We start from the raw sequence: 18,779 nt of genomic DNA, 5'->3' as shown, positions 1-18,779 counted from the left end.
TCCTGTCAGCTTTCCCTGTATAATGCATCCTGTATGAGTGTGCTTTCCTCCATCTCTTGTTAGCCTGGCCAAAGCCACTGTCATCCTTTGCTAGGACTATTACAATAGGCTCCTATCTGGTCTCTCCATTTCCACTCTTGCCACCCCCTACCAACTGTCACATTCTATTCTTCACTCAGCACCAAAATTTATCATTGATTGATTGATTGACTGAGACAGGATCTTGCTATGTTGCCCAAGGTGGTCTCGAACTCTTGGGCTCAAGGGATCCTCCCGCCTCAGCCTCCTGAGGAGCTGGGATTACAGGTGCACACTAGGCCAGCTCAAAATAATTTTTTAATATATCAACCACAGACATGGTAGCATCTACTCAAGCTGAATATCTATACCTAGGGAAGACAGGGAGAGAGAGAGAGAGATCCCAGAAACCTCAATTCTAGGGACCCACCCAAGAGAAATGCATAAATATATTCACCAAAAGACATGAACAAGAATGTTCACAGCGACGCTATTGACAATAGACCCAACTGGAAACTACCCGGATGCCTCTTAACAGCAAGACAGATATCTGTATTTTAATATAGTCACACAATGGAATACTACAAAGTATTGAGAATGTATGAACTACAACTACACAAGGTGGGTGAATCTCATGATAAGCAAAATAAAACAGAAACAAAAGAGTATGTCATGTATGATTCCATTTACATGAAATTCAAAAAACAGTCAAAACTCAATCTAGGGTGTCAGAATTGATGATATTGTTTGTCCTTAGGGTGGGCATCAACTAGAAGGAGGCATGGGAGAGGGAGTTGGGTGTTAGTTACATTGACGTGTTCATTTTGTAAAAATTCATTGAAAATACACATACGATTTATGTCCTTTCCCCTATATATTCTATCCCCCAGTAAATAGTTTCTTTTTAAGTCACCCAGTCATGTCTCTTCCCTACTTATCACCCTCAGTGGTTTCCAGATAACACAGGCCTTCCTGAATCCCCCAGTTGAAGTAGCTCCTCCCACCCTGCCCCCACTTACTCTCTATCACATCACCCTTTCACCTACTGTATTAGCTTTCCAGGGCTGCTGTAGCAAAGTACCACAAAGTGGATGGCTTAGAACCAGAAAAAATATATTGTCTCAGAGTTCTGGATGCTAGAAGTCCAAAATTAAGGTATCAGCGGGACCATGTTCCTTCTAAGGGAGCCAGAGAAGAATCCGTTCCAGACCTCTTTCCTGGCTTCTGGCAGCCTCAGGTCTTCCTTGGCTTAGAGGTCACCCTGTGTCTCTTTACATCATCTTCCTTCAGACACAGTACGTGTCTGTCTCTGTGTCCAGATTGCCCCTATTTATAAGGACGCAGTCATATTGGTCTAGGGCTAACATTAATGACCTCATCTGCAACGATCCTATTTCCAAAAAAGGTCACATTCCCATGTGTTAGTCCCAGATGTTAGGACTTCAACATCTTCTGGGGCCACCACTCAACCCATAGCATGTGCCATTATTTGAAATTATCTTATTAACTTGGTTACATGTTTATTGTCAAATTCTCCCCTCTAGAATATAAACTATCAGAGCAGTTCACCAGTATATCCTCTCAGACCTAGAATAGGGACTGGCACATAATAGATCCTCAATAAACATCTGTTGAATCGATGACTGAGGATATGTTGTGGATTATTCACTAATCCCTCAAGCACTACATACACTGACTACATATACTTCCCAAGTGGGAGGGCACACAGAGCATTCACTATGTAACAGTCATTGCCCTGTGTTCCACTTGTATCAGCTCATTTATCACACTACCCTTTATGATATTTACTATTGTATACTATTATTCTCATTTTGTAAATAAGAAAACAAAGCACAGAACAGTTAAATGAATTGCACAAGGTCACATGGCTAGTGGATGGTAAAGAACCAGGTGGTCTCAACTTCCAAATCTTCAGTTGTGACACTATACGCCCTACCTCTCTAGAAGCCCGTTACTTCTCTATGCTTTTCTGAGAAGGTGTTAGGGACAGCCAAGCAGGAAGAAACGCAGGATGATGAAGCAGCCATACCAGGACTAGGGGAGAATTCTTTGGGGATGATTCCAGTCACCTCTCCTAAAGGGGCTTTCATGCTGAAAGAGCCAAGAAGAAGAAGGATTGTAAACACTATCCCTAGTCACAAAACCAGGAGAAAAATCAATCTAGTTCCACATATCACATCCAATACCAACTATAAGAAGACCACATACATTTAAAAGAAAAGAAAGACACTTCTGGAAGTGGGAATAACTTTCTAAGCAATATAAGTCATCAAGAAAAATAAGCAGATTTGACTTGAAAATTTATAACTTTCTGAACATCGGGAAAATACGTTAAAGCATTTCATGAAAAATTGCTACAAATACTGAGAAAAATACTAAGAATTCAATACCTAAATAATGAAAGAATGCAAACATAATTCATAAAAAAGTAACTACTGCTTGAGCCTGGGAAGCAGAGGTTCCAGTGAGCTGAGATTGCACCACTGCACTCCAGCCTGGGTGACAGAGTGAGACGGTGTCTCTTTAAAAAAAAAAAAAAAGGCATGGTGGCTCACGCCTGTAATCCCAGCACTTTGGGAGGCCGAGGCGGGCAGATCATGAGGTCAGGAGATGGAGACCATCCTGGCTAACACGGTGAAACCATCTCCACTAAAAATACAAAAAATTAGCCGGGCGTAGTGGCGGGTGCCTGTAATCCAGCTACTCGGGAGGCTGAGGCAGGAGAATGGCGTGAACCCGGGAGGCAGAGGTTGCAGTGAGCCGAGATTGCACCACTGCACTCCAGCCTGGGGGACAGAGCGAGACTCCATCTCAAAAAAAAAAAAAAGGTAACTACAATAAGCAAATACATAGCAAAAAGTTCAGCCTTATCACCAATGAATGATGCTAATTAAAATAACAAGGAAGTGCCATTTTTTGCTTTTGTTCCCCAAATATATGATACCCAATACTGGCCAAGGCAATATGAAAACAGGCTTCCTCATACATTATTGGAGGCAGAATATAATTATGTACAAGCACTTTGGAAAATGATTCCCAATGTTAAAGAAGAGACATTAAATAGCCGACAGAGTCTTAATTCTGTAATCCCAGTTATGAGTCTCTATCATAAGTAAGTAGTCAGCTCTTCATTGCAGCATTATTGTAATCACCCAAAGGGGAAGTAGAATTTCCAGCAGTAAAAAAAAAAAATACACTAAGGTAGTACATTTAGTGTAGTGTAATGTAGCCATGATAACTACAATAACTGTGTAGCAATATAGAAAAATGTTAAATTTAAAAAGCAGAAACCTGGGCAACAAAGTGAGATCCTATCTCCTTTTTTTTTTTTTTTTGAGATGGAGTCTCACTCTGTCACCCAGGCCGGAGTGCAGTGTGAGACCCCATCTCTACAAAAAATTTAAAAATTAGCTGGGCGTGGTAGCGATCACCTGTGGTCCCTGCTACGCCAGAGGTTGAAGCAAGAGGATTGCTTGAGCCAGGAAGTCAAATCTGCAGTGAACCATGTTTGTTCATTCCGCTTCACTCCAGCCTGGGTAACAGAGTAAGACACTGTCTCAAAATAAAAATAAAATAGACAATACTACATACAATTTTGGGTTAAGCAGTGGTTTCTCTTACACCAAAAGCATAAGCCTTGGACTTTATTGAAATGAAAAACTTTTGGCCAGGCACATTGGCTCACACCTGTAATCTCAGCACTTTGGGAGGTCACAGTGGCGGGGTTGCAAGGGGAGACAGGAAATGTTCTAAAATTGGATTATGGTGATAGTTGTGCAACTCTGTAAATGTACTAAAAATCATTGAACTGTACATTTAAAAAGTGTGAGTCTTACGGTATGTAAATTATACCCCATAAAGTTGTTTTTAAAAATGAAGTAAGTCCCTCTGCTCAAGACCCAGCCATCTCATCTCATTCAAAGTGAGAGCCAGAGCTTTATATTCCCTGTAAAAGCCTAGGTGGTAGACAGCTCAACACCCTTACCTCTCTCACCCCCTTACCTCCCTCACCCCATTTTCTGTATCTCTTTTCCTTGCCCATCTTCTAGCCACACCAGTCTCTGCTAATCCCTGAACAGGCACCCTCTGTGCTCTTGCTGTTCCCTTGGCCTAGAATGCTCTTCCTTTAGATGTAGGCAAGAATTCGTTCCTCACCTTCTTCAAGTCTTTATTTGAATAACACTTTCTTTTTTTGTGATTTTATTTTATTTTATTTTATTTTGCGTGTGTGTGGTTGTTTTGAGATGGAGTCTCCTTCTGTCACCCAGGCTGGAGTGCAGTGGCGTGATCTTGACTCACTACAACCTCCACCTCCAGGGGTCAAGCAATTCTCCTACCTCAGCCTCCTGAGTAGCTGGGATTACAGGAGCACGCCACCATGCTCAGCTAATTTTTGTATTTTTAGTACAGACAGGATTTCACCATATTGGCCAGGCTGGTCTCGAATTCCTGACCTTGTGATCCACCCACCTTGGCCTCCCAAAGTGCTGGAATTACAGGCGTGAGCCACCATGCCCAGCCTTTTGTTGTTGTTGTTGTTTTGAGATGGAGCCTTGCCCTGTGGCCCAGGCTTTAGTGCAGTGGCCCAATCTCGGCTCACCGCAACCTCTACCTCCAAGGTGCAAACGATTCTCCTGCCTCAGCCTCCCGAGTAGCTGGGATTATAGGCGCGCACCACCACGCCCGGGGAATTTTTGTATTTTTAGTAGAGATGGGGTTTCACTGTGTTGGCCAGGTTGGTCTCGAACTCCTGACCTCACGTGATCCGCCCTCCTCGGCCTCCCAAAGAGCTGGGATTACAGGCGTGAGCCACCGCGCCCGCCTCTCCCTGAATTTAGAGAATAGCGGAGCCTCCCCATTCTCTGCGTAATTGGCGCCTACGCTTCCCGTGGTAACCTTGGTCGTCCGCTGAAGCCCGCTGCTTTTCCCAGCCTGGCCTCTGGGGGTCGCTGCCGGGCCCGTGAGCCTGTGGACCAGGAGCTCGTGCTGCCGTCGTGGCGTCACGTCCGGTCTCGGGCGGAAGTTTTCCGCCGGCGGACCGGGAAGTCGCTGAAGACAGAGCGATGGCAGTTCTGGAGGCCTCGCTCTGGGACCGACCCGAGGCCACAGTGCCCCCGCGGTAGACCGGACTTGGGTGACGGGCTCCGGGCTCCCGAGGTGAAGAGCATCGGGGCTGAGGTGGGACCTTAGAAGGGAGTTTGAGAACCCTCACGGCTCTTATTGGAGTCCCTTCCCTGACCCTGGGTTCTGAACTATCCTTGCTCAGGCTGCCCCGGAAGCAGGTCCGCCCCGTTATCATACCATTCCTAGAGGGAACGGCGCAGACTGGGAGTTCCCTCCTTTTACTGTCGTCACCAAGGCATGTAGTAACCCCGGGCCGGAGGTTCAAGGGCGTCGCTTCTCCATAATATTGCCTCTTTTCCACCGCCGCAGGGATGGAAGGGTCTAAGACGTCCAACAACAGCACCATGCAGGTGAGCTTCGTGTGCCAGCGCTGCAGCCAGCCCCTGAAACTGGACACGAGTTTCAAGATCCTGGACCGTGTCACCATCCAGGAACTCACAGGTCAGCGAGACCCTTGGAAAGAGGGTGGTCAAGAATGTGGAAGGTGGGCAGCTTTGGTGATATAATTCTTATGGTGGCTGTGTAGTCTGCCATAAACTCATCGTGTGAACCTAGGAAAGTCACTTCATCTCTCTGGCTCCCTGTTTTCTCCTCGGGAACATAAAGCATTCTGACACTGTGGGCTTCTGAGAGCATTCTGACCGACCAGGAGCGATGGCTCACGCCTGTAATCCCAGCATTTTGGGAGACCGAGGTGGGCAGATCACCTGAGGTCAGGAGTTCGAGACCAGCCTGGCTAACATGGCGAAACCCCGTCTCTCCTAAAAATACAAAAATTAGCCGGGCGTGGTGGCACGCGCCTGTAGTCCCAGCTACTCGGGATGTTGAGGCAGGAGAATCGCTTGGACCCGGGAAGTGGAGGTTGCAGTGAGCTGAGATCGCACCACTGCACTCCAGCCTGGGCAACAGAGCGAGGCTCTGTCTCAAAAAAAGAGCTTTCCGTAGCAAAAGAAGGGTCCTTATTTTCTCCTCCTGCTGTTTCAGAGAAAAGGAATATGTATGTATAATAATAAATGATGTTTGTTGAGGACTTACTATATAGTATTACCAAGTGCATTACACATGTTACTTCATTTAGTCCCTGTAACAACCCCTATGGGGTACACCATCATTACATCATTTTTCAGATGAAGAATTGAGGCACAGTGAGATTAAGTGACTCACCTGAGGTCCAACAGCTGGTAAATGGAGTAGAGTCTTAAAGTCTGAAGAATTTGCTGGACATGATGGCTCATGCCTGTAATTTCAGTGCTTTGGGAGGCTGAGGTGGGAGGATCGCTTGAGCTCAGGAGTTCTAAGACCAATCTGAGCAACCTAGCAGAGATCTTGTCTCTACTAAAAAAAAAAAAAAAAAAAGCTGAGTGTGATGAGTGGTAGAGGCTGAGGCAGGAGGATCACTTGAGCCCAGGAGGTCAAAGCTGCAGTGAGCTATGATCATGCCACTGCACTGCAGCTTGGGCAACAGAGCAAGACCCTGTGTCAATAAATAAATAAATAAATAAATAAATAAGGCCAGGAGTGGTGGTTCACACTTGTACTCCCAGCACTATGGGAGGCTGAGGCAGGTGGATCACTTGAGCAGGAATTCGAGACTAGCCTGGGCAACACAGTAAGACCCTGTCTCTATAATTAAAAAAATAAAAAACCTCAAAACCCCGCAAAGTCGGAAGAATTCAGATTAAGTCAGACAGTAAAAGAGAAGACTGAATAGGCAGCTTAGATAAACTTATGGGCCTGGAGTCAGCCTGCTTGGGTTTAAATCCTGGCTGTCATTTACTAGCTGAACGACTTTTTGCATGTTACTTCTTTTCTCCAAGCCTTGGTTTCTGATTTGTCTGTAAAATGTTGAACTGCCTCATAACGAATTTGTAAAGTTCAAATATGACAAACCACAGAAACACTTAGGAATATGCTGGGCAAATAGCATTCAATAAATGTTAGCTGCTATTATTACCTGGTTTCTTTTTTTTTTTGAGGGGAAATTAGCTCTTTTTTTTTTTTTTTTTTTTTTTTTTAAGATGGAGTCTTGCTCTGTTGCCAGGCTGGAGTGCAGTGGCACAATCTCAGCTCACTGCAACCTCTGTCAGCCTCCCGAGTAGCTGGGACTACAGGCACACACCACCACGCCCAGCTAATTTTTGTATTTTTAGTAGAGACAGGGTTTCACTGTGTTGGCCAGGATGGTCTCGATCTCTTGACCTTGTGATCTGCCCGCCTCAGCCTCCCAAAGTGCTGGGATTACAGGCGTGAGCCACCGCGCCCGGCCGAAATTAACTCGTTTAATAACAGTTTTTGACTTTTTATTATGGAAAATTTCAGACCTATATAGTCAAGAGAATAGCATAGCCTGCCTTGTATTCATCACCCAGCTTCAACAATCAGCCATATTCTCACATTCTTATGTTATCTACACCTCCACTCACCTCCCATCCCCTGCTCAATTATTATGTTTTTCACATCTTTTTAGAAAGGTAAATTGTCGTGCCTTGAAATATATGAATCTTAGCTATGCATTTTTGACAAATGGATACACTCATGTAATCTGGATCACTGCAATTTAGCAATGTTTCATCTTCCCAGAAAGTTTCCTTATGTTCCCTCCTTGCTATTCTGGGGGAAACAGATGTTTACTTTTGTGATGGAAAATTTCAGAGTATATCATGAACCCCTGTGTACCCATCACCTAGTTGCAACAATTATCAACACATATTTCATCAAGCTTTATCCACAACCCCATCCATTCCTTTCCACCCTGAATTGTTTTGAAGCAAATCCCAAGCATAAATACTGTAAATATTTCTGTATTTTTGACAGGTAAGGATTCTTAAATGATACTGGCCGGGCACAGTGGCTCAGCCTGTAATCCCAGCACTTTGGATAGCCAAGACGGGTGGATCATGAGGTCAGGAGATCAAAACCTGGCTAACATGGTGAAACCTTGTCTCTACTAAAATACAGAAAATTAGCTGGGTGTGGTGGTGCGTGCCTGTAGTCCCAGCTACTCGGGAGACTGAGACAGAGGAATCACTCGAACCCGGGAGGCAGAGATTGCAGTGAGCCGAGATCGCGCCACTGCACTCCAGCCTGGTGACAGAGCGAGACTCCATCTCAAAATAATAATAATAATCATGACACCCTTATGCCTTAAAAAAGTGAACATTTCCTTCATCTGATTTAATGGGGGTGAGGAGGACCACAGATTCTTTCTGGTATAAATGGTACTTTAAGAAAAATTAGGCCGGGCGCGGTGGCTCAAGCCTGTAATCCCAGCACTTTGGGAGGCCGAGACGGGCGGATCACGAGGTCGGGAGATCGAGACCATCCTGGCTAACATGGTGAAACCCCATCTCTACTAAAAAATACAAAAAACTAGCCGGGCGAGGTGGCGGGCGCCTGTAGTCCCAGCTACTGGGGAGGCTGAGGCAGGAGAATGGCGTAAACCCGGGAGGCGGAGCTTGCAGTGAGCTGAGATCCGGCCACTGCACTTCAGCCTGGGCGGCAGAGCGAGACTCTGTCTCAAAAAAAAAAAAAAAAAAAGAAAAATTGGAGGTGAGGGTGGTGATGAGAATATTTCAGACTCTTTTCCCATACTTTCAGATGCCCTCCTGCTTTGATAAGACTGTGTCTGACCCAATATTTTCCTTGCCCTTAGCTCCATTACTTACCACAGCCCAGGCGAAACCAGGAGAGACCCAGGAGGAAGAGACTAACTCAGGAGAGGTAATAGAAGTGCCGTCTCCCCTATCTTCCTCACGTAGCAAACATTCCAAATGGGAGATATGATATGAAAACACAGGAATGCAGGCTTGGTTTCTGCAGGCTACTTGGCACTTCTAGAGCCCCCAGACTTTTGGGGTCTCTGGGTAAGGAGACATTCTACATGGTCAGGCTGTTGTGCACTATTGGAGGTACAGATCTGCACCTGAGGTCACAGGGTTACTGAGTGAGCCATTTTAAAATGTTAGAAAGGGCTCTTTACTTGAAGCAGAATTACAAATTATTGTCAGTTGGAGATGGGATGGTCTGTGTGTCCAGGTCGTTCCAGAGCGTTGATTTGCATCTGTTGTTCTAGCTAGTTGTTAATATCTGCTCGTCTGCATTCTCAAAAGCATCCTGGTTAGGACAGCGAATTGTATGATTACCCTGGACAGAAAGAATTGTCAGTGTTAGAGAACATGTCATTTTAAGTTGTGATAATATCAGTGATCCTGTGGAGCATCTGTGGAGCAACATCCTGTGAGATAGTGTTGAATACACACCTGAGATTTCTTCTCAAGTAGCAAGGGAGCTGGAGTATTTATTTACCCGCTGCTGCCAGTCACTGGGAGAGTGCTGATGTCAGGTTTAGTGGAGGTCATTAATACCTCCACTGCTTTGATAATACCCATTTTTTAAGTCTCTGTGGTTTATCAAGTCTTGTGGTTATCAATGAAGACTAAAGCCATATAGTTCTGAGGGTGTTTGGGAGACGAACTCTACCTCTAAGCTGCCAGAATTCTAATGCCCTCTTATTTCTTTCCCAGGAGCCATTTATCGAAACTCCTCGCCAGGATGGTGTCTCTCGCAGATTCATCCCCCCAGCCAGGTGCCTACTACTTCTCAGCCCCCATTCCTTGCCAAAGACTAGTAGAATTTTAATTAAATCCAGGAATTGAGACCTGGAGCCAGGTGATGGAGATGCATCATCACCTAGCCTTTTGGCCCTTTCAGCAAAGATGTATTCCCCTATACCTGGCCCGTCACCTTCCAGTATGGATTTTTTCCTGTAGCCATTCACACAGTGGGAAAGGGTAGTAGCTTTAATGATGAAGTATTGAAAAAAATTGAGGGAGTGATTGACTAATCACCAAGAGATGGGCTCTTGAGAAGTTTCAGAATAGCAAATGTCGTTAGATGTTTGGGTCTTTAGTTCTCATTGCTGCAGGTAAAGAGGTTGCTGGCAAGGGGTGTAATGTTTTTTTAAATGGCCTTTCCTGGTTCTCCGTTCTTTTCCACTGTAGACATATCAATTTTTTATGCTCCCTTTCCCTCCTTAGTCCATCAAGGCCAACCTTCGTGCTGAGTGTCTCTGTGGAAGACCAGCATGGCCTTCCTTTGGGAGAGAGGTACCCTTGGGAGGTCAGTTGGGCTAGGAGTGGGTATGTGCCCTGAGGCCCCTCAGCTGGTGCTTGAGAGTCTCTGCCACTGGCATTGCAGTAGGTGGAGGAAGCCTCTCTGTTCCCTCATGTGGCCCGTGGGCGGGGGGCTGTCTGCAGGATGATGTCCACAGAAAGTGCCAACAGCTTCACTCTGATTGGGGAGGCATCTGATGGCGGCACCATGGAGAACCTCAGCCGAAGACTGAAGGCAAGTCGGCCCCATTCCAGTGGCAAGCAGTAGGTCTGGCTGGGAGAGTGGGTAATTGAGCAGGAAGCATGGGGGAGGCTCTACCCTGACTCTCCCACACTTCCAGGTCACTGGAGACCTTTTTGACATCATGTCGGGCCAGACAGATGTGGATCACCCACTCTGTGAGGAATGCACAGATACTCTTTTAGACCAGCTGGACACTCAGCTCAACGTCACTGAAAATGAGTGTCAGAACTACAAGTGAGTGTCTCCAGAGCCACGGCTCAGAGCTGTTACTGCTCTGAGACTACTTGGTGCTTACCCAAGAGCCCTACTCCTCTCAGGCAAATGGAGCTCTAGTAAGTATAGTCTTCCTGTGTCTTTGGCAGACGCTGTTTGGAGATCTTAGAGCAAATGAATGAGGATGACAGTGAACAGCTACAGATGGAGCTAAAGGAGCTAGCACTAGAGGAGGAGAGGCTGATCCAGGAGCTGGAAGACGTGGAAAAGAACCGCAAGATAGTGGCAGAAAATCTCGAGAAGGTCCAGGCTGAGGCTGAGAGACTGGATCAGGAGGAAGCTCAGTGAGTGCTCACCCTGTTCTATCTTCTCACACTCGAGGCTCCAGGAGAGGAAATGACTTCCAGCTGAATGTGTCTAATTAGTCTGTAAACTCTAGTCAGCTGTCAGTCATCAGCATGCCTGCCCCAGATCCTGCATATTGCTTCCATGCCCTGTTTCTAGAGGTTTGCTGGGAGAGTTACCTATGAAGAGTCGGCATGATTAATGAAAAAAGGACGTTGGTTAAATAGAGAGTGCAGAAACCAGAGCTCCAGTCTTGGCTCTGTCCTGTAGGGAATGGGCTTATTTGAATGAATCAGCCACTTTCTAGCCATCCTTGTCTGAAAAGATGAGCTAATTAGTCTACGTTTTTCCCTCCAAGCTTAAAAATTTCACGGAGGCCAGGTGTGGTGGCTCACATCTGTAATTCCAGCACTTTGGGAAGCCAAGGCAGGAGGATCACTTAAGGCCAGGATTTAAGACCGTCTGGGGCAACATAGTGAGACCCCATGTCTACAGAAATAAAAATTTTTTAAAAAACTAGGCTGCTGTGGTAAACCTGTAGTCCTAGCAACTACTCAGGAGGCTGGAGTGAAGAATAACTTGAGCCCAGGAGTTCGAGGTTACAGTGTGCTGTGATCACACCACTGCACTCCAGCTTGGGCAACAGAATTGAGACCCTGTCTCAAAAAATAAAAACATTATGGATGTCCTTGACCTGAGAGAACCTTCTGTCTAGTGGAGGAGACACAGTGTCCATACTAACTAAAGTTGTGAAAATGAAGGACAGAGAAAAGTCCAGTTTTTTCACACAGTATAACAAGTTTCACTGGAAGTGGGGTATAGTAACTATTTAAAGGACAGTAAGTGTATAGAAGTGAAACTTTAGAAAGCAAATTATGGCCAGTTCACGGAAGAAGCCACTATTTTGTTTGTTTTGTTTTGTTTTGTTTTGTTTTTAGAAACAGCCTTACTCTATCATCCAGGCTGGAGTGCTGTGGTGCAGTCATGACTCACTGCAGCCTCGACTTCCTACACTCAAGCAATCCTCCCACCTCAGCCTCCCAAGTAGCTGGAACTACGGGCGTGCAACACCATACCTGGCTAATTTTTAAATTTTTTATAGAGATGGGGTTTCCCCATGTTGCCCAGGCTGGTCTTGAACTCTTGAGCTCAAGTGATCCACCTGCCTCAGCCTCCCAAAGTGCTGGGATTACAGGCATGAGCCACCATGCCCAGCGGGAAAAAGCCACTTTTTTTTTTTTTTTTTCTTTTTGACAGAGTCTCACTCTGTTGCCTAGGCTGGAGTGCAGTGGTGTGATCTCAGCTGTCTGCAACCTCCGCCTCCTGGGTTGAAGCAATTCTCCCACCTCAGCCTCCCAGGTAGCTGGGACTACAGGCATGCGCCACCATGACTGGCTAATTTTTGTATTTTTAGTACAGACGGGGTTTCACCACGTTGGCCAGGCTGCTCTCGAACTCCTGACCTCAAGTGATCCACCCTTCTTGGCCTCCCACAGCGCTGGGATTATAGGTGTGAGCCACCGTACCCGGCCCCAAGAAGCCACTCCTAACCCATTCACCTCACTTCTGAAAAAGATCAGAAATAAAGAGATTTTTTGCCCTGGTTTGGGAGAATTCTTTTTTCCTCCACCTTTTTGCATATGGGCAGAAGGAATATTTCTGTTCCTTCCAGGCAAAACAGCTAGGACATACATGTTCCTCAGAATGGGATCTATGCCAAATATAAAAGATGCTAGAGCTAGAAGTAACTATGATCACTAAAGAATCGTTCATAGTGTGGTGAGAGAGAAACTAGCCCCCAAACTAACAGCCTTCAATGTCCCCCTTGGCTGCTCACAGGTATCAGAGAGAATACAGCGAATTTAAACGGCAACAGCTGGAGCTGGATGATGAGCTGAAGAGTGTGGAAAACCAGATGCGTTATGCACAGATTCAGCTGGATAAGCTGAAGAAAACCAATGTCTTTAATGCAACCTTCCACATCTGGTAATGAGAGCTGGGGGATGAGGAGCACCACACATACCTGGACCTTAGCTGTTGACCACTAAGCCTGGGTGCCCACTTCCCACAAAAGAGGGACTGTAGTTGATCTTCACTCAGCTAGGTTTCTTTCATTCGTAGTGATGGGATAGGCACAGTAGGGATTGGAATGCTAGAGCTTGGTGACATCCACCCTTCTAAAGAAAGGAAAAGGCCTGAGCTCTTCAGCCACTTAAAAACCTGGTAAGCTGCCTGGTGCTGATTTCTTATCCCCCGGATGTTTGATGTTTCATCAATTTAATAACTGTTGAGCATCTACTCTGCAATAGGCACTGTGCTGAGTGCTAAGAAGGCAACAGCAAAACAGTGTGCAGTCAACCTTCTAGTTGCATATCATCTGGTGGAAGGGATGGATAAATAACAAGCAGTTGTAATACAGTGTGATGATGGTAAACCCAGAGTGCTGTGGGGAACACATAAGGGCACTTGATCCAGTTTGGGGAGGCCACATGGAGAGTTTCCCCATAGGAGACTTATGTTTAAACTGAGAGGTAAAGTAGAAGCCTACAGAGAGGGCGTTGTTCCTAGCAGAGAGAACATCATGTGCAAAGCAATGGGAAAGAGGGAGTGGTGAATTCAGAGAACAGAAAGGAGCTTATTGTGACTGAAGATTGAGTGTAAAGGGGAGAGTGACCGGATATGAAACTGGAGAGTTACCAGTTCCTGAAGGATCTCGTAGGCCTCATGAAGAGGTTTGGACTTGATCCAAAAGGCAGAGAAGACACTGAAGCATTTTGGCTAGGGAAGTGACATAATTACACTCGTATTTGTGAACGATGGCTTTACCTGCACCATGGGGAATGACGTGGGGTAAAGGGGTGGAATCGTTGGAAAGGATACTTGTCAGTAGGAATCTAAAGGAAAAGAGTAGTAGCATTGGATTTGGAGAAAAGTGGACAGATAAGAGAGTTAGCAGGTAGAATCAGGAGAGGTTGGCAGTTTTGTGGGGAAGGAGCTGAGGAGCATTCAGAGATAGCACCCAGGTTTCTGCTTTGGCATCTGAGCAACAGGGAAAAAGTTGATGACTCAAGTTTTGGACATGTATTTAAAGTGCCAAGTAGTACAGCTCGCATATATGGACTTGAAGATAGATTGAAGCTAGGTTTGGGGTGAGAGTGGGAAATCTCAAAAGTTTTAAGTAATCCCTGTATTTCCCTCACCCTTTCTGCCTTCCTCTGTAGGCACAGTGGACAGTTTGGCACAATCAATAACTTCAGGCTGGGCCGCCTGCCCAGTGTTCCCGTAGAATGGAATGAGATTAATGCTGCTTGGGGCCAGACTGTGTTGCTGCTCCATGCTCTGGCCAATAAGATGGGTCTGAAATTTCAGAGGTAGGAAGTGTAGCCCTTTCTTGGGGAGTGGTGTGTCTTTGATATAATTTGTATCTCTAACCTGGTACTGCTCTCCACCATGCCAGGAGCCCTTGCTGCCCACAGACTGGGAGTTTTCTGTGGCTGGAAAGCCGTCAGTGCCTTGTTTTCCCCTCACCACAGGGCTCTCTCCGCTGATCACAGTCACTGAGTGCATGACCATAGCGTAGTTCCCAGCCTACAGTCCCCAGAGCCTTAGCGTTCCTCAGGATATTTTCAGTTTGTGTTTCTTAAATTTAAACTACAATGTAACATTTGTTCATGGAAGGCCCCCTGGCAATTATATAATAAATGTAGTTTGTTTATTAAACAAAATATTTTAAACGTGGATCCAGTGGGGAGGTGGGAGAGGTAGTTGAGCATAATAAAAGAAGCCCTTGGCTAGAATGAAGAGTGAAATCTTTGGGTTATAACTTCCCAATAATCACTTTAGGAGGAGTCCTATATCCATCTCTGTTTGTATCTCTGTTTTAGATATCGACTTGTTCCTTACGGAAACCATTCATATCTGGAGTCTCTGACAGACAAATCTAAGGTACTCTGTGAAGCTCCATTTTCACTGAAATACAGAGTTCTTATATCTCTTAACAAAATGGACGGTTTGCTTTGATATTGGCATTCAATTTATTTTTTAGACCTAGATATCATTGAAGAGCCAGTGTATTGTTCAATATCTTGTCTAGTTCAGGTTTAGTTTTGGGGGGCTTGTAGATGAAAATTAGGTTTTGACAGTCTGTTGAGAAGGGATATGGGCAGGTCAGAGGAGGATGTGTGCACTAGGATAGGAAAAGAATCACCATGACATAGATGTTTATAGCTTGGCTATCACCAGAAGTGGTTTAGATTTTGGATTTTTTTTCAGATTTTGGGATATTTGCATATAGATACTAAGATATCTTGGGAATGGGACCCAAGTCTAAACACAAAATTCATTTATGTTTCTTTTTTTGAGACGTAGTCTTGCTCTGTTGCCCAGGCTGGAGTGCAGTGGCATGATTTTGGCTCACTGCCTTCCAGGTTCAAGTTACTCTCCTGCCTCAGCCTCCCGAGTAGCTGGGATTATAGGCGCCCACCACCACACCCAGCTGATTTTTGTATTTTAGTAGAGGCGGGGTTTCACCATGTTGGACCAGGCTGGTCTCGAGCTCCTGACCTCAGGTGGTATACCCGCCTCGGCCTCCCAAAGTTCTAGGATTACAGGCGTGAGCCACCGCGCCTGGCCTCTATGTTTTATATATACCTGATACATGTAGTCTGAAGGTAATTTCATACAATATTGTAAATAATTTTGTGCATGAAACAAAGCTTGTATACATTGAATCATCAGAAAGCAAAGGTGTCAGGTATGGAATTTCCACTTGTGGCATCATATCAATGGTCAAAAAGTTTCAGGTTTTGTAGCATTTTTTATTATTTTTATTTATTTTTTATTTTACTTTTTTTTTTTTTTTGAGACAAAATCTCGCTCTGTCACGCAGGCTGGAGTGCAATGGCGTGATCTCGGCTCACTGCAAGCTCTGCCTCGCAGGTTCACTCCATTCTCCTGCCTCAGCCTCCTCTCCTCCTGAGTAGCTGGGATTACAGGCACCCACCACAATGCCTGGCTAATTTTTTGTATTTTTAGTAGAGACGGGGTTTCACAATGGATGCTCTCGATCTCCTGACCTCGGCCTCCCAAAGTGCTGGGATTACAGGTGTGAGCCACCGCGCCCAACCTATTTTTATTTATTTTTCTTTTTGTGGTTTTTTTTGTTTGTTTGTTTTTGGTTTTTTGTTTTTGTTTTTGAGATGGAGTTTTGCTCTTGTTGCCCAGGCTGAAGTGCAATGACATGATCTCGGCTCACTGCAACCTCCGCCTCCTGGGTTCAAGTGATTCCCCTGCCTCAGTCTCCTGAGTAGCTGGGATTACAGGCATGCACCACCACACCCGGCTAATTAGGTATTTTTAGTAGAGACGGGGTTTCTCCATGTTGGTCAGGCTAATCTCAAACTTCCAACCTCAGGTGATCCACCTGCCTTGGCCTCCCAAAGTGCTGGGATTACAGGCGTGAGCCACCACGCCTGGTCTATTTATTTATTTTTCTTTTCCCATCTACTCTTCCTGGAAAGGTTTTGTAGCATTTTGGATTTTTGGATTCAGGAAGCTCAACCTATGGTACATTTTCATTGATGGTGAAACAGTTCTAAGTGCATTGTTATTTGCCCAAGGTTATTGTAGTTGTTCAAATCTATGGAAGATAGAGTCCAGCTACAATACAAGTTTCCAGTGGGATACAGAGAGAACATGACTTGAGAGATTGATAGGATTGGGAACAATCTCTAGAAGCCTGTCTTGGTGCCAGACCCATAGCCAGTTTTCTCTTCTTGGGCAGGAGCTGCCGTTATACTGTTCTGGGGGGTTGCGGTTTTTCTGGGACAACAAGTTTGACCATGCAATGGTGGCTTTCCTGGACTGTGTGCAGCAGTTCAAAGAAGAGGTTGAGAAAGGCGAGACACGTTTTTGTCTTCCCTACAGGTCAGTATAGCGCAATGCTGAGTCAACCTGTATAGGACCAAATTGAACAGAATTGAAGCAGCAGTAAGAATGGAGGCAAAACAGTATAAATGGTGGGAAAGCAAAAATATGGCACAGAATCACATGACATTGATGGGCAGAGACTGACCCAGTACTGCAAGCAGGACAGAATGTGACCACCTAGTCCTTGGAGTAGAAGAATGTGGCCTTAGATGGTTTAGGGGGTTTTATTGGCATAGAGCTCAAGCCTCCTCTCCAGTTTCAAGAAGGTGTTTCCCTGAAGTCCTTGGAAATACACAGGAATGCTAGTTTTGATTTTTTTAGGATCCCAGTGATGGATGGAAACTCTAGGTTTTACCTAGAGTACGGCTGCTTCTATCACCCCAAAAAAGCTTTTTTTTCTACTGCCTCCTTTCTCCCCTGCCAAGTTCAGGGATGCCTAGGAAAACAGCAAGAAGTACCGTAACCCTCACTCACCTCTACTCCAGGCTTCTCTTCTCTTTAAGTGTGTGTCCTGTCCCTTTACTCTGCAATGACAATGAGGCTCTTGTGACAGTCTTCTTGATTTTTTGGCTTTCAAGCAAATCCAAAATACACTACCGTTCCTTACCAAGTGTTCTTTAATAGATAAAATGACGTGAATGGTCCCATGATCAAGTCCCTGCCCTGAACTGACTTAACTCAGATCTCAGTTACTAATGAGTTCTGCTGTGTCCATCTGCAGGATGGATGTGGAGAAAGGCAAGATTGAAGACACAGGAGGCAGCGGCGGCTCCTATTCCATCAAAACCCAGTTTAACTCTGAGGAGCAGTGGACAAAAGCTCTCAAGTTCATGCTGACGAATCTTAAGTGGGGTCTTGCGTGGGTATCCTCACAATTTTATAACAAATGACTTTTTTCCTTAGGGGGAGGTTTGCCTTAAAGGCTTTTAATTTTGTTTTGTTTGCAAACATGTTTTAAATTAAATTCGGGTAATATTAAACAGTACATGTTTACAATACCAAAAAGAAAAAATCCACAAAAGCCACTTTATTTTAAAATATCATATGACAGATAGTTTCCAGAGCTACAACATGCCAGGTATAGCTGCCAACCATTGTCACAGTTTTGACTCTTAACCCCATGAACTCCTTTCCCTTTCTTCTCTGAAAAAAACTAATTTAAATTTGCTTTTTTTTTTAACTGAGTTGAATTGAGATTAATGTGTTTTCACTGGATTTGTATCTCTCTCAACTTCCCGCACTTAACAGTATGAAATAGAAACTCGTCTTTACTGAGACGAGGATATGTTTGAGATGCACAGTTGGATAATGTGGGAAAATGACATCTAAGCTTTACCTGGTCACCATGTGATGTGCAGATGCTTGAAATGTAACACTTCTCACTCGGTTCTCATACTGAATGCCGACTGCTCTGTGTTAGAGATATGAAATGGTGTTTGATACTGTTTGAGACATTATGGAGAGATTTAATTATTTGTAATAAAAGATTTGCTGCAGTCTGAAAACTGCCCAGGGGCGCACTGTTGGGTTTTTCTTTAAAATAGAGTACTTTGTATTCTGGAAGAATTGAATTCTAATGCAGATATGTGGAAATTCTGTTGAAACATGTTCAGAGTTAGTTTTAGTTTTAAAAAAAGACTCTAGTAAAAATAGATAACTGTTGAGGAAGCCCTGTTTGTGTAGATCTGAATAACAGAACAGAGATGTTAAACTAATTTTAAGGGGAAATAAAGGCTACCTCCTTGATGCTTAGTCAAAGTCACCCAGATAGTCTG

The 18,779-nt window shown here is 44.9% G+C and overlaps 1 protein-coding gene across 4 annotated transcripts; it reads left to right on the top strand.

The window, feature by feature from the left end:
* Nucleotides 1-5,057: 5,057 nt before the first annotated feature.
* On the top strand, nucleotides 5,058-18,509 carry BECN1 (beclin 1). 4 transcript variants are annotated; one of them, XM_005584284.4, is made up of 12 exons: nucleotides 5,058-5,217; nucleotides 5,473-5,604; nucleotides 8,816-8,883; nucleotides 9,687-9,748; nucleotides 10,419-10,509; nucleotides 10,616-10,752; nucleotides 10,881-11,075; nucleotides 12,916-13,062; nucleotides 14,298-14,447; nucleotides 14,961-15,021; nucleotides 16,859-17,001; nucleotides 17,726-18,509. In XM_005584284.4, exons 2-12 carry the CDS (start codon nucleotides 5,475-5,477, stop codon nucleotides 17,892-17,894), a joined length of 1,353 nt encoding a protein of 450 aa, XP_005584341.1. In that variant the 5' UTR covers nucleotides 5,058-5,217; nucleotides 5,473-5,474; the 3' UTR covers nucleotides 17,895-18,509. The 4 variants fall into 4 exon arrangements, with proteins under 4 accessions (XP_005584341.1, XP_073875795.1, XP_073875796.1 ...); XM_074019694.1 differs by lacking the exons at nucleotides 5,058-5,217; nucleotides 5,473-5,604; nucleotides 8,816-8,883; nucleotides 9,687-9,748 and adding an exon at nucleotides 13,198-13,299 and having other exon boundaries at nucleotides 10,402-10,752; XM_074019695.1 differs by lacking the exons at nucleotides 5,058-5,217; nucleotides 5,473-5,604; nucleotides 8,816-8,883; nucleotides 9,687-9,748; nucleotides 16,859-17,001 and adding an exon at nucleotides 13,198-13,299 and having other exon boundaries at nucleotides 10,402-10,752.
* The last annotated feature ends 270 nt before the right edge of the window (nucleotides 18,510-18,779 follow it).

This window comes from Macaca fascicularis, chromosome 16 (genome assembly GCF_037993035.2).
Source record: "Macaca fascicularis isolate 582-1 chromosome 16, T2T-MFA8v1.1".
NCBI lineage: Eukaryota > Metazoa > Chordata > Mammalia > Primates > Cercopithecidae > Macaca > Macaca fascicularis.
The sequence above is the reverse complement of the archived record's forward strand: the minus strand, read 5'-3'. Positions and strand labels throughout refer to the sequence as shown.

What these genes read in the sequence shown, in the direction of transcription:
- BECN1 (XM_005584284.4), top strand. Translation starts at nt 5,475, where the DNA reads ATGGAAGGGTCTAAGACGTCCAACAACAGCACCATGCAGGTGAGCTTC. An exon ending in AAGAGACTAACTCAGGAGAG is followed by an intron (nt 8,884 to 9,686) that starts GTAATAGAAGTG and finishes TTTCTTTCCCAG; the next exon opens with GAGCCATTTATCGAAACTCC. An exon ending in CTCTGACAGACAAATCTAAG is followed by an intron (nt 15,022 to 16,858) that starts GTACTCTGTGAA and finishes CTTCTTGGGCAG; the next exon opens with GAGCTGCCGTTATACTGTTC.